Consider the following 18620-nt stretch of genomic DNA (forward strand, 5'->3'; position numbering starts at 1 on the left):
TATGAAAACAAACACATTCAAACATAGGAAATTAAGGGAGCCTATATTTGTAATGATTTATAAGATCTAAAAAGGAACAATTGGGCATTGTCATTAACATAATAAAAGCAGTGCTTTAAGTGGCCACAAAGAGGTGCCGGTACTCTATTATAACATATATATATATATATATATATATATATATATATATATATATATATATATATATATATATATACAGTATTGTTCAAAATAATAGCAGTACAATGTGACTAACCAGAATAATCAAGGTTTTTAGTATATTTTTTATTGCTACGTGGCAAACAAGTTACCAGTAGGTTCAGTAGATTCTCAGAAAACAAACAAGACCCAGCATTCATGATATGCACGCTCTTAAGGCTGTGCAATTGGGCAATTAGTTGAAAGGGGTGTGTTCAAAAAAATAGCAGTGTCTACCTTTGACTGTACAAACTCAAAACTATTTTGTACAAACATTTTTTTTTTCTGGGATTTAGCAATCCTGTGAATCACTAAACTAATATTTAGTTGTATGACCACAGTTTTTTAAAACTGCTTGACATCTGTGTGGCATGGAGTCAACCAACTTGTGGCACCTCTCAGCTGTTATTCCACTCCATGATTCTTTAACAACATTCCACAATTCATTCACATTTCTTGGTTTTGCTTCAGAAACAGCATTTTTGATATCACCCCACAAGTTCTCAATTGGATTAAGGTCTGGAGATTGGGCTGGCCACTCCATAACATTAATTTTGTTGGTTTGGAACCAAGACTTTGCCCGTTTACTAGTGTGTTTTGGGTCATTGTCTTGTTGAAAACAACCATTTCAAGGGCATGTCCTCTTCAGCATAGGGCAACATGACCTCTTCAAGTATTTTAACATATGCAAACTGATCCATGATCCCTGGTATGCGATAAATAGGCCCAACACCATAGTAGGAGAAACATGCCCATATCATGATGCTTGCACCTCCATGCTTCACTGTCTTCACTGTGTACTGTGGCTTGAATTCAGAGTTTGGGGGTCGTCTCACAAACTGCCTGTGGCCCTTGGACCCAAAAAGAACAGTTTTACTCTCATCAGTCCACAAAATGTTCCTCCATTTCTCTTTAGGCCAGTTGATGTGTTCTTTGGCAAATTGTAACCTCTTCTGCACATGCCTTTTTTTTAACAGAGGGACTTTGCGGGGGATTCTTGAAAATAGATTAGCTTCACACAGACGTCTTCTAACTGTCACAGTACTTACAGGTAACTCCAGACTGTCTTTGATCATCCTGGAGGTGATCATTGGCTGAGCCTTTGCCATTCTGGTTATTCTTCTATCCATTTTGATGGTTGTCTTCCGTTTTCTTCCACGTCTCTCTGGTTTTGCTCTCCATTTTAAGGCATTGGAGATCATTTTAGCTGAACAGCCTATCATTTTTTGCACCTCTTTATAGGTTTTCCCCTCTCTAATCAACTTTTTAATCAAAGTACGCTGTTCTTCTGAACAATGTCTTGAACGACCCATTTTCCTCAGCTTTCAAATGCATGTTCAACAAGTGTTGGCTTCATCCTTATATAGGGGCCACCTGATTCACACCTGTTTCTTCACAAAATTGATGACCTCAGTGATTGAATGCCACACTGCTATTTTTTTGAACACACCCATTTCAACTAATTCAACTAATTGCCCAATTGCACAGCCTTAAGAGCGTGCATATCATGAATGCTGGGTCTCATTTGTTTTCTGAGAATCTACTGAACCTACTGGTAACTTGTTTGCCACGTAGCAATAAAAAAATATACGAAAAACCTTGATTATTCTGGTTAGTCACATTGTACTGCTATTATTTTGAACAATACTATATATATATATATATATATATATATATATATATATATATATATATATATATATATGTTTTTTTATGACTCCCCTCATCCCCATTGTTAAAAGAAAAAAAAAACATAAAAAACAATGACAGTTGTAACAGTGTGTAAATCAGACCTTAACTCTAATGAAATAATGTACACAGTGCCGTGAACTGTCAATCACTCCTGTACGCGTGCATCACTGACTGTCCTCATCGCAGCTGCAGCAACTTGCGCTCTCTTCATCAAGCTTTCAAACAAAAAGGGGACAAAACGGTCGTATTGTCTTTGTGCATATGGACTTATTAGATAAATGAATATCTAAATTCGTGCCTAGCCGCCTACCGTATTTTTGTTTAGAACTTAGAGAAAAGATGCTGCAGCCAATGAGCATCCGGCGGGGGCTGGTTTCAAGACGACTCAACCTCGGTAGACAGTTTTTAATGACTATCAGACAATAACTACTCAAGATTTTGCTTTAGTATCATTTTCGGGACAATCAGGGCCAGATTCAGGATCCTGGACAACAGTTTAGATTTCGGGAATTGTCTCGAATTTTTCGGGATGTCTGGTCACCCTTCCTGAAAGAGCTGCTGCATTACTTCATTAAATTGCGTCTGCCCTGCAACGACTTCATACAGACTTGGGAAAGAGTCAGACAGCATCAGTTATCTAATTCTGACCGTGCCGTTGTTACAATTATCACTGAAGCTAGGAGAGCATATAAGGTGTTGTTCACCATCTTTGAATTTTACAGAACTGAGCATGCGCGTATCACACATTTTGTCCAGCTACGTTGAGTTGTTATAACTTATTGTGTGGTCAGCGGGAAAATCGACGCAATCGCATGCGCTTTTCACTAAATCTCAAGGGTTTAAGGGTAATGTAGTCTCTGCTCTCGGTGGGACGAATTATGAAGCTTGCATTTTGCAGGGCGCTCTGAAAAGCGGCAGCGCAGGCAAAAGATTAAAACCTCTATTAAAACAGATGTCCAAATGAGCGTACCGGTACCCTACAAGCACGTTCTGGGCGCACGGAGAGGTGGTGGTACGCTCAAGAGCTATATTTGGAAGTGGCGGTACTGAGTACCGGTGCGTACCGGCCCACTTAAAGCACTAAAAGTGCAATTATTACAGAATACAACACAGAGGAAAATATATCTAAATATAGGTATGAAATAATGAAATAAAAGTAAACAATAAACATAAGAATAAAACATAAACTAAAATGTGCATTAAAAGTTTTTTTTTTGTCCATGGAACGGACCTGACTCACATTTCACTTCCGGTTATATATTCTCTATATAATCGAATATCAATGTTGAATCTTCAATCTTAAAACACAGAAGTGCGGGAAATATCGTCTGAACAGGAGTGCAGCTGCTTTTCAGCTTTACTTTCACTTTCGGTTCCGCGCCATTACAGATGCCATGACGTCATCGCTACCATCACGCGACCTGCAGAAGAGGCGACCGACTCCTGTACATCTCCTATTCTGACAAACGTCATAGATAATAATAATATACATATCAAGTATTTTTTTATTAAGTGTTTTGTAGCTTAGAGCAAGAATGAGTGTATTTCCTAAAACACACTGCATGAAACATTCTCCTGAATTGATCAGAAAGACTCGAATTGGCATCAATCACATAAATGCACAAAAGAACCATTCGCGAGTACCGCGCCTATCGCGCCAGACGCCCAATTTGCGTCATTCGCGCGAACTTTACATTGACTTAACATTGAATCATTCGCGCCAGACGCTCTATTCGCGTTTGGTGTGAATGCAGCATTAGAGTTTGGTCAATAAATTTCATTCATTCTGTCAATGATAATCTCCAATAATGGACATCTGGCGCCTCCTGCAGGACAACCAGCGAATATCAACATCCATAAAACACATTACAGTGTCAGAAACTGCAGAGACAGATCACATGCTGCTGTTATTTTCAGTGTCATTACAATTGCTTTGTAATTTGCATATATATACAATGATTTCCTGCCATTGTGTCATGCTAAATATGAGTCTAAACATACTTCACTTAAAGGGGGGGTGAAATGCTATTTCATGCATACGGAGTTTTTTACACTGTTAAAGAGTTGGATTCCCATGCTAAACATGGACAAAGTTTCAAAAATTAAGTTGTACGTTTGAAGGGTTTGTCACAAGTTTGGGAAAGTTTTTTTCGAGTATGGCTCTGTGTGACGTTAGATGGAGCGGAATTTCCTTATATGGGTCCTGAGGCACTTCTGCCGAAAAGCGCACGCTCCCGTATAGCAGAGCACTGAGAGCACAACAGACTTCACTGATCAGAGCGAGAGCATCACCAAATGTCACAAAAGGAGTGTGTTTTTGGTTGCCAGGGCAAGACAACCCTGCACGGATTACCAAAAGAGAAACAGTATTAAGGGACCAGTGGATGGAGTTTATTTTTACAGAGCATCAACGGAGTTGTGCAAGTGTTTTTGTTTGTTCCCAGCATTTCGAAGATTCTTGTTTTACAAACAAGGCCCAGTTTGACGACGGATTTGCGCATCGTTTATTTCTTAAGGATAATGCAGTCCCAATGAAAAAGGGTCACGATCGTGTGTTGGAACCACATGCGGTGAGTAAAACTGCTTCAAATATCTCTGTGTTGTTAACTTAGCTATCGGCGTGTAAGCACATCAAGTAAACAACATGCGATGTTGTCATCAAACTGCACTTTCCACATGTACAGCTTAAAAAAAAAAAAAAAAACTTAGTCATTTTCCAAAAGCGCTAAGCAAATATATACAGTTTCAGTAAATACCACATAGAGACACTTGTTCAATTTCAGCCTCTGGATCTGATTCTGGATCATAAATATACGCTGAATCTGACTGTTAGCCATGGTTTGTTACTCGCGCTCCTGATTCTTTAGCTCCGCCCCACGTCACGCCTCCAGCGGCTCGTGTTTTTCCGGGAAAAATCGGTACAGACTATCTTTCTCTTATGAATATAATAAAACTAAAGACTTTTTGGAGTTATGAAGGATGCAGTACTACTCTATATGTACTCAAGATTAACAGGAGATTGAGTGAAAACGAGCATTTCACCCCCCCCCCAGACATTGTTTGTGGGAGAAACTCTTCCTGCATTGATCACAAGTGAATGGCTTCTGCATCCTTATGTGAAGCGCAAGACTATGTTTGCATGTGAAACTCTTCCCATACTGAGAGGTTTTTCTCCAGGTTTGCCGTGGTGTTTCTCCTCCACTTCACTCAGTTCTTAACTCTCCTCGTTCTCTTCTATCAGCATCAGTCAAATTGAAATGGTAAATTAGAAAAATCACAATTTGATTATCAGCTTAGGTTTACAATGCGTTTGGGAAACGTAGCCCTGGTCTGTTTTACATTGTAGCAGTCACACTGAGACATCAAACATGAATTCACTTACATTGACAAATAACATTATATTTTCATATAATCATTCTGAGTGAAGCAACAAAAAAAGAGGAACCATCCCACATCTTCACTCAGTAAGGTGTGAAAAAAGACGTCTGTATGTGTCCAATACCTCAGAAGATCAAAGTATCAGAGGTTATTTCAGCCTTACACTGTTACTGAAAACATGATTCATCTCCTTTAAAAAAAAATATATATATATATTGACAAAGGAAGTGACATCATAAATAATCTCAGTCCATTGTCTCGGTTTTTACACAAACTGTACAGAGCTGACCGCATTTATCACTCAGCTAGACAAAAAAACATTAACAGTGAAAACAGCGATGGAAGACAATTTCAAAGTCTCCCCATTACACTGATGAGGTGCTTGAAGCTTTATAACATGAAAGAGTGAAAAATCAAGAATAATAACATCAACCTGTTTCTTCTTGAGTATCTTCAGTGTGTTTGATTCTGCAGGGTTCTGGATCACTCATCTTCTCTCTGTCCTCTTTAATAAACTTTACAGATTTCAGCTCCTCTTTCTTACAGCATTTATTGGTGAACTGCAGAGGGAGGAGCTTCACGGATGACGTAATTGTTGTGGGAGGGGCTTCATTGATGATGTGTTGTGACTGCCGTGAACATGGGGGAGGAGCTTATCTGCCAAAATCCAAAATACATCACTGAGTTACTGAGTTTGTTTCAAGCAATGGACAACATAAAATAAATAATATAATGTAAATTATTCCAAGTATAAATAATGGTAGGAAACACAGACTGTATATATACAGTCCCTTTTTTTTTGGGGGGGGGGGGGGGGGGGGGGTGGGGGTCCCCTATTTATTTATTTACATTAGTATTATTATTATTTTTGATAAATCTCTAAATGTAATACATTGTCAAAGCTTGGTAGATGGGTAACTATTATAATTAGGTAGAAAATACAATATATAATAATGTTATTTATTAATTTATTGTTAATTTATTGTTTATTTAAATATGAATATATTCATGTGTGTGTGTGTGTGCATAATAAATAATCTTGTCATATACAATGTATGGCATTAAAATAGTTTAAAAGTGTGAAGTTATTTAAATAAACATAGAAAAAAAATTATTACATAATAATGTTAACCATAATCTAAGTAGTATATAAATTAAAAGTTTTTCCCATCTCAATTCCCCAAAATGTGCAGGTTCAGAAAGACCGATTAAGATTTTAGAAATAAATAAAATAATAAAATGTATAATAATAATGTGTTCTGTTGCAAGTTCACATACTTGATCTCGTGTTTTCTCATGATTTATTGGGTTGAGCTGTAGAAATAATCAGCTCCAAGCCTTTGACACTTTTTTACATTTTATTTTATTATTTTTGGCTCTTATTTTGCTTCACTGAAGGTGGCAACCATAATGACCCAATGAACCTGACACCAATGCAATGAGATTTAAGTGTCATTTTACAGGAGATCTGAAGATAATAAATGAGCTGAAAACAGGATTTACTGACATGAAATGAATATTTTACCAGCAGCTCTGGTAATATTGAGTCTCAACAACACATTCAGATCATCAGCAGATCATATCTCTTCATTCTGAGTGTTTGCTGATAGAAACACATTATTTGAGTTGTGATATATAATCAAAGCATTTAAAACTGCTCTACTGAAAGACATTATTGTTATTTCTCACACTATGACATGTATCTAATATAAAAAGCCTAATATAAAAAGAAACACTAATGTAAATATACCACCCTCTACATCACCACAATATGCATGTCCATATGATTTTGTAATAACTACATTCATTGCAATAAGGTAATAAGTTCATTAACATGTTAGAGCTTTGTATGTGCAGAAACAATCTTATGAAACTTTTCATAATAAAGAGCATCAGCAATGTTTCAAGTGTGAAATACATGTAAATAACGTGGCTCATTACAGGCTCAGTGTACTGTATTTAGAAGTAACAGATTTGATCTCCCAAAGATGTGGAAAAAATAAAATAAAGAAAAAATAAAATAAAACTGAAGTAGCATCGAGAGTAGCTTTGGGATCGATTCCCATCACGGACCTCAAACTGTTTGTCATTCAGCAACAGTTCTCTGTGCATCGGGGAATTTCACTGCAATGTAGGGTGAGTTTAACTTCTGCTACACTATATCTCACATCAGCCCACAGGACAAGAGGAATAACCCCACTCCAAGATAACAGACGTCTGGGTTATTTAACAGTGTTTGGTAGACACCAAAGAAACAAGAATAACAGAAAATAAAGAAACACAACCTCTTCATTTGTGAACTGACCGATGAAAATGTACAAAGAAAAAAAACCTATTTTACTTAAATCAAACTTGTGTTCAGAGTCTCTCTGTTGACTGCTGTTATCCCCAAGACAATCAGAAACAAAGAAACAGATCCCTCAAAAAGTTCAGATTAAATTCACTTAAACCAACAGATCGTAGCACATTTTTACATCTCACTTCACAGACTGTTTAACATGACAGTCAACACACCCGAGTGTGAGTCATAACTCAATATTAGTCTTTTACCTCAGCACAGAACTGAGCTGATGTTGGAGTGTCTCATATGACAGCCAGGGGAATCAGTCAAACAACTGAAACCAGATAATATCAAGTCTTTTCATTTAGAAAAAAAAACAAGAATAATTCTGATAAAATCAGCAAAATTCACTGTCCATGCGAATGCTTCTGGTAAACAGGAAAATCTTTATATTAAAAGGTCTCAAACTTTAAAATAAAACCTGTTAACACATCAAGGGGTTTGTTTTAAGCCTAATTTGCTTCTCTAGATTTCTAGCTATCTGCATATTTAAACAACATTTCAAGGGAAAATACTCTTGATGTGATTCATTAACTAATAACTGGAGAAGTTCTGTGGTGATGATCCTGGAGTTATTTTCTTTATCCTCTTAATCTGCAATGACTTGTGTCAAATTTATGCAAATGAGCCTGATTTGTAGATCTATGTGGCGATTCTGATGATGTTATTAATTTTACTGTATTCTGTTGTTTCTCCGTTAAGTTAGCTTGTGTGCCCATTATAATATTGCTTTAGCTAAACTTGAGCTAACTTCTGACATGGTGTGAGTCTATGGATGTTCAGACCCCTGGTTCAAGGACAACAACCTCATCCTTAACACACACACACACATGCACGCAGACACACACGCACACACACACACACACACACACACACCCAACAGGTTTTAATTTAGATTTTATCTGTTATGTCTCTTTAAGGTTCATAATCTGTCCATCTAGAGTTTAATGATGTGTTTCTCTCAGCTCTGAATATAGTCTCGTAGCTCAACTGCAGTGAAAGAAAGAAGCATTAAAGAAGCATACTTATCGTTTATGAATGTTTCACGCAGTAGAAGTTCATTGTGTTTATAGGCTATAATAAATATTGTAATTTAATTATATATAATTAATGGAATAATTGTTATAAGTACATAGCAGTCAGGAGTATAGTCACACATTTTGACATTTAGGGTAAAAATTCTGCTTCAGATTATACTCCCTTTACAGATGCTGTGTCTTCTTTCTTTTTTTTTCATTCTTCATGATGCTTTTCCATTTAATCAGAACTGGTTTATTGAGACGAGCTGCAGATTCTTTTCTTTGTTTGTCAGTCAGAAGGAAGAAATCAGGTTTAATGGTTCTTCCTTCATTGCAGCAGATGAATTTCACTTTGACGATGAACTGAACTTCAGCTGAACATGGAGCTGCTCATGCTCCTTTTAGTGACTGTTAGTCCTCTTCTATCTGACGGTATGTACATGTGTTTATTTCTTAGTTAAATTAAGTTCATTCTGAAGGCAAGGCACATAGTTAATTATGTCCCGTTTAAATCTCTACAAACTTACAGGATTCGTTCAAGTTTTGGACACATTTGACTGAATTTATTTTGCTTGTGATTGTAAAAATATTTTTTTCCTGTAGAGGCTTCTGCTTAAATGCTTGAAATGAGATTGTGCCTATATGGATTACTTTACAGAACAGTTCATCAAAATGTCATTATATAATGTTATATAATTATATTAATAATGAAGAAAAATCAACATCATTATCACAGAATCAGTCCATGTGTTATAAACACATATTAAGAGCAGCTTTAGATGAATCTCTCCTGCTTTACTCTTCATCTTCAGCATGAGTTTGCTTCATCTCTTAAGTTTCTAGTAGTTTTGTAGGTCGATTTACTTGAGATGATGATGAACATGATAATGAGATTTGTACCTACAGCTTTATTCAGATTGATTTTTCTTGTTTGATATATATGTGTAGATTTTTTTGGGGGGGAAGTCGTGGCCTAATGGTTAGAGGGTTGGACTCGAAATGTGTGTGCATTTCGGATGGGTTAAATGCAGAGCACAAATTCTGAGTATGGGTCACCATACTTGGCTGAATGTCACTTCACTTTCACTTAAATGTGTTTTTAATCGTAAGGCAGATTTTTTGGTGATTTCCACTCCTTGCAGTTCTCATAGTCTGCAGATAATTGAAGCTGGTATTCCTGGTCACTTGTATTTATTTATTTTTACACTGTGTAGTCTTCCATATATCTACATATTTTATTGAAGTGAACGTTGTAACTGAAGGGTGTTTTCATTTGAAATTAATTCGAGTTAATTTACCCAGTACTTATTTTAGAGATGCTGTTCTTTTTTTTAGAGTGATGTTTTTCCAACTTATTCAAAACCAGTTTGTCTGGATTTTTTGCAGTTTCTCTGTAAAGTAAAACAGGTTTCAACATGTCCAGATGCACCAGAATGATATCTTAAAAAACTTCAGTTTGACTTTGACGAGCTAAAGAGATGAGTATCATTTATCATAACTGAACATGGGCCTGTATATGTTTATGTTAAAAATATTTACTTTCAGCTCTTTATCTTATATATGTGTGGTACACAAGCCAAGAAGTATACATTATATAAAACTGAAGTATGGCCAGGAGGTTCTGGACATATTAGGATCACACTTGGCCAAGGATACCTCAACTCAGAGCAGAAGGACAGACCAAACTCAATAATCTTCGGACCTTGTCCTGGTGTGAATATCTGAACTCATGAGGAAATATACATGTGTGTGCATGAGTGTAGATATTCAGATAGAGAGAGAGAGAACACAGAAGGGAGGAGGGAGAGAAACAGAAGAAAAGGAGTAAGGAGGGAAGGAGGGATAGCAGAGAGGCAGGGCTGGATTGGTAATTGAGCTGCTGGTCTGCTGTATTGACAGTGTACACAGCCAATCACAATGCACTATAGACAGAGCCATGAAGTATTTCACTCACTTCACTTCAACTTCTTCCTCGCCAGCTTTCTCATGTTTTCACATCAGCTTTATCAAGAAGAGGCTTGCTCTGCAGTGACTGACGCGGGCCAAAGAGCCAAGCAGGAGGAGAAGAAGAGAGTAGTTGAATCAGTAAAGTGCTTGATAGGGACTCACAACAGAGACAGACGTCTAACCTGATCTAATGAGTGCGAGCCATCAAGTCAAGTGTGTTCAGAGAGCTTTCCATGGGCCAATGTGAATAAAGCTAGATTTAGAAAAAAAAAAATATTGTTGCACCTGATATTTTATTACCCAAAACAAGATCTGAGATGAGTGTGATAGCCTACATAGGTACACTACCAGTCAATTATTTTTTTTTACAGTAAGAAATATTCAGTAGAAAGATCCAAATGATCAGCATTTTTTAAATCTGAAACAAAAAGCTTTGGTAACATTTTGCATATATGTATAATGATAGAAAATAATACTTTCATTTAGCATGAATGCTTTAAATGTATCAAAAGCCATGATACAGACATTTATAATGTTACAAAAAATTATATTTCAGATAAATGCATTTCTTCTGATCTTTCTGAAGATGAAGATGGCGGTAATGATGCTGAAAATACAGCTTAGAAATTGCAGGAATAAATTACACTTTAAAATATGATAAAATAGAAAACAGTTATTTTAAATAGTGAAAATATTTCAAAATATTACAGATTTTGCTGTACTTTGGATCAAATGAATGCAGGTTTGGTGAGCAGAAGAGACTTCTTTAAAAAACTTTACAAATCTCACTTTTCAAAAACTGTTGACTGGTATAGTGTGTGCGTGTGTGTGTATGTTTTTGTTGGACGTGACAAGCTTTGCTCATCAGCATTTGGCAGTTATCTGCCATTCTTCTCCTCTCAAGCTCTGTCATGTTGGATGAGAGCAGATGCACATCTTCAGGTTTTTTGTCCCTGTCCAGCCCTGCAGAGAGTTAAACTCACAGAAACAGAGAGCATGATATAATCTGCCCAATTCCCCTTCTCTTAACATTAACTCAACATTTTTCTCATTCCACTTAAGATCAGTGAATTCCTAAACAAATAAGAAATATACATGTGTGCGCATGAGTGTAGATACTGAGATAGAGAGAGAGAGAACACAGAAGGGAGGAGGGAGAGAAACAGAAGAAAAGGAGTGAGAAGGGAGGAGGGATTGCAGAGAGGCAAACTCACAAAAATATCTGATAGAGATCATGATATAATCCAACAGTTTATATTTGTGTTTGTAATTCTTATAATTTTAAATGGTTTGTACTTTATTATTCTCTCTCTCTTTGTAATCTAATGCTGGTGAAATAAGCAAACACAATTGACAAAATGAAAAGGCACAAATATTTATATCTTTTTGCACCTAAAATTTTAATTAGGAATTCAATTCAATTCAAGTTTATTTGTATAGCGCTTTTTACAATACAAATCGTTACAAAGCAACTTTACAGAAAATTACATTTCTACAATATTTAGTAGTAGCTTATAAGTGGTGACTATCCGTTTATGTTTGTATAACAGGATTTTTCAGAAAAATTAATACAAGATGAGGTCAGCCAAGATGATGAACATTATTAACAGCAGTTATTATATGATGCAGTCACACATTTAGCAATAATTGTTAGTTCTGTTTGTTGATTCAGGGTTAGCATCATCTGAGGTCCTCTGAGGGTCAGCATCATCTCTTCTCAGGTGTTCTGGATCCAGACTGGAGCTTGTGTTAATCCTAGTTACCACGGGATGAAGATCCCAGCAGAAACAGAGAAACACATAGAGACATCATTAGTATAGCTGCTGATCCAACAGAGTAAAATTAGTTTAACCCAAGCTAATGAATAAAAATGCACATTTGATCAGATGTAACTACACTCACAATTTAAGAAAAGCATTATTCGAATGCTTGGCGAAAGAGATGTGTTTTTAATCTAGACTTAAACAAAGAGAGAGTGTGTCTGAACCCCGAACATTATCAGGAAGGCTATTCCAGAGTTTGGGAGCCAAATGTGAGAAAGCTCTACCTCCTTTAGTGGACTTTGCTATCCTAGGAACTACCAAAAGTCCAGTGTTTTGTGACCTTAGGGTGCGTGATGGGTTGTAGCGTGGTAGAAGACTAGTTAGGTATGCAGGAGCTTAACCATTTAGGACCTTATAGGTAAGTAATGATAATTTGTAACTGATACAGAACTTAATAGGTAGCCAGTGCAGAGACCGTAAAATTTGGGTAATAAGGTCATATTTTCTTGACCTGGTAAGGACTCTAGCTGCTGTATTTTGGACTACCTGTAGCTTGTTTATTGACGAAGCAGGACAACCACCTAGAAGTGCATTACAATAGTCCAGTCTAGAGGTCATGAATGCATGAACTAGCTTTTCTGCATCAGAAACAGATAACATGTTTCGTAGCTTGGCAATGTTTCTAAGATGGAAGAATGCAGTTTTTGTAACATGGGAAATATGATAAGTTGCTGTCTAATATAAAACCCAGATATTCGACTTTAGAGGAAGTCTAGATGCAGATTGTAATCTATAAGATTCTGTGTACTGTGTTTTGGTCCAATAATTAATATCTCTGTCTTATCCGAATTTAATAAGAGAAAATTATTTGTCATCCAATCTTTTACATTTTTAACACACTCTGTTAGCTTAGATAATTGAGAAGTTTCATCTGGTTTCGTTGAGATATATAGCTGAGTATCATCAGCAAAACAGTGGAAAGGAATCCCATATTTTCTAATAATATTACCAAGGGGCAACATGAATAGTGAAAATAGAAGGGGACCTAGGACGGATCCTTGTGGCACTCCATATTTTACTGATGATAAATGAGATGACTCCCCGTTTAAATAAACAAAATGGACAGGTAGGGTCTAAACCATCTTAGAGCCTGCCCTTGAATACCTGTATAGTTTTGTAATCGATCTATGAGTATGTCATGATCTATGGTGTCGAACACAGCACTAAGATCAAGTAAGACTAGAAATGAGATGCAGCCTTGATCTGACGCAAGAAGCAGGTCATTTGTAATATTAACAAGTGCAGTTTCAGTGCTATGGTGGGGCCTGGAACCTGACTGAAATTCTTCATACACATCATTTTCTTTTCAACAACTTTTTCAAAAATTTTAGACATAAATGGAAGATTTGAAATAGGCCCCACCTGCAATCAAAGGTAGACATTCATCTGCCATTAAAGCAAGTAACAGTGAGTACAGCAATGGTAATGGTAATGTGTGTGAATAGAGTATTAGCAATGCAAGCGCGTTTAGCAACAACCACGCTTGCTGATGCTAACAGGCTATAAGCTAATAGTGGACGTGGGAGATCAAAATAAAACTAGTGATAACGAGGTGCTCTGATTGTTTTTGTTGTAGAATATGATAGAGGATATATTCACACGTTATAGAAACGGAAACAATGGTGTATAAAATAGATTTTTAAGATAAAAAATTGTCAATAAAAATAATATAGTGACGGAGCTCAAACGCAGTTCAAACGCCAACAACAAACAGGAATTGATGTCTCATCTCCAATATTTCTGTGGATGAAAAGCAGCATTTAAATGCTTCCCATGATGCACCTCTTGAAGCTGAAGGTCCAGAGAGAGAGCAGAGCTGGAATCTAGACAAAAAACAGGCTCAAAGATTTGTTTAACTTTGGTTTGGTAAGATTCATGTCAGATATTGTCATGTTGTCATTTTTATCAGGTCATGTTTCCTGCTTACCTGATTTGACCCAGCAATCAATGAAAGTGAAAGAATTTCGGTCAATGATTAAAAACTATTTGCTTGTGAAGTGAAAAAGCAAAAAACAGAACTGAACTGAATTAGACAGAGATAATCACAGGGACTTTCTGAACTTGATTTAAATCCCTCTGCTGGGGAGGGTAATGTGCATGTGCACATGTTGTGAATCTTGCTTACACTGCTTTCATCTTGTTTGTCAGTTTTTGATTTTTGAGAATGTGTTGACTTTTTTCAAGTATTTTAATGTATGTGCTCTCTCATTGGCTATGGGTCTGTTATGACTCCTCCCCCTGAACGTTCCCTTACCCTGTATCTGCTCTCATTGGTTCTAAGTCTCATATGACTCCACCCCCTGAACTTTCCCTTTCCCTGTATCTGCTCTCTCATTGGCTCTAAGTCTCATATGGCTCCACCCCCTGAACTTTCCCATTCCCTGTATCTGCTCTCTCATTGGCTCTAAGTCTCATATGGCTCCACCCCCTGAACTTTCCCATTCCCTGTATCTGCTCTCTCATTGGCTCTAAGTCTCATATGGCTCCACCCCCTGAACTTTCCCATTCCCTGTATCTGCTCTCTCATTGGCTGTAGGTAACACACACACACACAAATTAGTGGTGAGTCCAGAAATTTTCAAGTTAGTAGACCGTGATGAAATGGGGTTGACATCAGTGCTCACTCTCAAACCAAAGTACATAATTTCATAATAGTCTACATGAGATTAAATAGGGGATACAAATTTTGACAGCTAAAAATGTCAAGCTGTATTTCACTTTTCTCTTTTTGTTTCTATGGGGAAAACCTTGTTTTCAGGGTTGACTGTGCGCGGTCCGTCTGCTCCTCTGGTGGCTCCTCTGGGATCTTCAGTGGTTTTGCTCTGTTATGTTGATGACCCTTTACCAGTGGAAGATCTGGAGGTGGAGTGGAGAAGACCAGACTCGGAGACTTTAGTTCATCTGTATCAGGATGGTAAGAGTCAAACAGAAGTCCAGCAGCAGGATTATCAGAACAGAGCTCATTTCTTCACTGATCAGATTCAACATGGAAACTTCTCCCTCCGTCTGGACGATCTGAGAGCTGAAGATGCTGGAGAATACATATGTACAGTTCACAGTCAGCAGAAGTCTGGTGAGACTGTGGTTCAAATAAACGTTGATGTTGGTGAGTTTTGACCACATGAGTTCCTTCCTTTATTTCCACAATGATTTTATAGAAAATTATATATTTTATGTTGTGATATACCTGTTTTTTCTTTCAGAGCGTTTGCTAGTATCAGGATCGAGTCACTCTATATCTGCGTATGTTGGTGAAGACGTCACTCTGAACTGCTCTATAGACTCTAACATCACACTTCAAGACACTGAAAAGGTTTTATGGAAGAAAACAGATGAAGATGAAGATATTATGGTTCTGCTCTTCCAAGACCAAGTGGTTTTACCAGAGGCATCAGATGAGCGATACGGAGACAGAGTTGAGTTCTTCACTGATGAAATCCCCAAATTAAACTTCTCTCTCAGACTGAAGAGCGTCAGAACTGAGGATAAAGGAGTTTACATGTGTGAGGTGTTTGCTGGAGGACTTTCAGCCAATACAACTGTAGAACTGGAGCAACTGGGTGAGAACAGATAAATGATGCATGTTTTACACTTTCGTAAACATACATTTTATTGGCTGCAGGTTCATGCCATATACAATCAACTAAATTTGGCAAAAAAGATGGCGACATCATTATTTTACTTTATACAGAGATTGGTAGGTCTGTTGTCTTTAGTAATTTTTGCATCATATGCAAATAGGTAGAAATGATGACTCTAATCATTAGGCCACAATAATACATTATACCAGTGGTTCCCAGAGACGTTCCTGGGGGCTTCTGATTGAGCTGACATGGAATGACTGCAATTATAATTGTAATTCTCTCTTTTAGTGTTTTTGTAAAGTACATTTCACAGTACATACTGTTCCAAAACATCTAAAAAAGTTGAAGTACCTAACAACCCCTAGTAAATAAATTTTAAAGCCTATATTTCAATATTTACTCTTTTATCCATTCATTCACATACTCACATGAAAAAGAGAGAGAAATCTTTCAACAATAATTACTTATCCAGGATTTCAAGAGTTTTTATTATTGCTTAGACAGAAAAATCAGTTATTGCATGATGTGTAATGTGCAGAAAGAGAAAATGGATAATCTTTAGGTTTATTAGATATTCATTATTATGATCACACAACATCACAAAATGAGTAGGAATGGTATTTCATGGACAATATACTGGGAATGTTACACATCAATGTTTCTCTGTGTTTAGTAACTGATGTGTGTGTTTGACAGGTTTCTCTGTTTTACACATCGTGGTGTTGGTTCTCTGTATTTCTGCATCTGGATCTGCTCTTCTGCTCTGCTGCCTGATCTACTGCAGAACACTGCATAAAGGTATGTGTGAAACTAAAAAATATTCTTATCAGCTGTAAATCAATGGTTCTCAACTGCAGGATTATGACTCAATGACTAAAACAACAACAACAACAATAATAATCATTTAACTTACCATAATTGTGCACAGCAAAAAAATAAAAAAATAAAAACTCTACAGTATTCACGCCTAAACACATATTTCACTTTGTAATATGGCTTATAAAACAATTCAGGGTTTTGGGCTGGTAAATGATGAAATATTTTATTTGTATTTAGGAATTTAATAGTAGTTAGTGAAGTCTGTGGTGGTGAGGGAGCAATATATTGGAGAGGACAGATAGGGAAAAGGTTGAGATGTCTACAGTAGATAAGGATTGGAATAAAAATGTAAGCTTGTCAGTTGTGTTTAACTGAAATGGTGATGATTGCTGTGTTATATAAACTATAGAACATGTTGTGGGTATAATGTCCATCATATACTAGCAGGAGTTAGTTTGTCTGTATAAAGAGTAGCTCAGCTGTCCATCATTGTGATCCTTAATTTAAGCACCATGTAGGATTAATTTGAATGGGTGAGTGGACATAAAATCTGAAGTTATCATGTGATATTTGAGATCATTTTGTTAATTAGTCTAAATACACCTGTGTTTTACATGTTCTCCTGTTCTAACTTGTATTGAGACTCATTACTCAATGTTGTATTTTAAATTTATCAGCAATACATTGGAGCAAGTTTAAGTGAGGGTGGGGGAGAGAGAGAGAGGGGTGTGTTAATTTATATGTGTGCAAATGTGTATATATTTAAATAATGTCACTAATTATTGGCAAAATAAAGCATTCATTATATTACCATAAGTCTGGAATTCATTTAAGGAAGCAGTCACTTCACTTATTTTTTCCCAGGCAGCCTGTGCTCAGCTGGATGGTAAGCTGGTCTCATTCACCAGCCAAAAAGTGTTCAAAACCCATCTGACATTAACCAACCATACTGAGAGGCCAACCATCTTTTTTAATTATCGTTTTCCTGCAGGGAATTTAAACATGCTTGTTGCCCTCTCCAGTACAAAGTTAGCCTGTATAGTAAAAAGAAAAAAAAAAGAAAAAAGTGAAACCATTGTTTCTTGTCTAACTAAAAAGGCATCATGCAAATTTTTATTTTTCAGGTTTTTTTGGCCAGCATACTTATAACCATCAATTTAATCTGGGATCTTCAGTGGTTTTGCCCTGTCATGTTGATGAATGCTTATTAAAGAAAAGTCTGAAGGTGGATTGGAGAAGAAAAGACACAAAGACTCTGGTTCATCTGTATCAGGACGGAGAGAGTAGAACAGAAGTCCAGCAGGAGGATTATCAGAACAGAGCTAATTTCTTCACTGATCAGATTCAACATGGAAACTTCTCCCTCCGTCTGGACGATCTGAGAGCTGAAGATGCTGGAGAATACATATGTAAAGTTTACAGTGACCTTTCTACAGTGACTAGGACTGCAGAGACAAGTTTGGTACCACGTAAGTCGATAAATAAAAGATAAAAACAAACACAAACTACTGAACTGCTGCACAGCACATAACTATACGGATTCACCCATATTAATTTTTCATGGCTGACTTTGGATTTTTTTTTTCAGATTCCGAAAAAATATTGCCCATTTTTTAAAATGTATATTTTTTTTAAGCAAAAGACATCAAAATATGAGTACATTAAAATGTTTATTTGATATATTGCAGGCAGATCTGAAGCCATTTAAAGTGAAAAGCAAACACTGCTTTTTAATCACAATCCCAAAAAAAAGATGCTAAGTTTGAAGGATCTCATCGCTTTTGGATCTGGTCGCTCTCCGTTTTGATTTGACCAATTC

General features: G+C 36.6%; 1 protein-coding gene across 1 annotated transcript in view; it reads left to right on the forward strand.

Moving 5' to 3' along the window:
- The first annotated feature begins 15134 nt into the window (after positions 1 to 15134).
- The window catches only part of LOC113081016 (uncharacterized), a 36764-nt gene continuing 33278 nt past the window's right edge, over positions 15135 to 18620 (forward strand). Inside the window, exons 1-4 of the mRNA XM_026253079.1 lie at positions 15135 to 15504; positions 15602 to 15958; positions 16679 to 16780; positions 17926 to 18270. Of these exons, the coding sequence (XP_026108864.1) occupies positions 15135 to 15504; positions 15602 to 15958; positions 16679 to 16780; positions 17926 to 18270 (1174 nt within the window). The remainder of the gene's footprint in view (positions 15505 to 15601; positions 15959 to 16678; positions 16781 to 17925; positions 18271 to 18620) is intronic.

Source organism: Carassius auratus, unplaced genomic scaffold (assembly GCF_003368295.1).
Source record: "Carassius auratus strain Wakin unplaced genomic scaffold, ASM336829v1 scaf_tig00032822, whole genome shotgun sequence".
Lineage (NCBI taxonomy): Eukaryota > Metazoa > Chordata > Actinopteri > Cypriniformes > Cyprinidae > Carassius > Carassius auratus.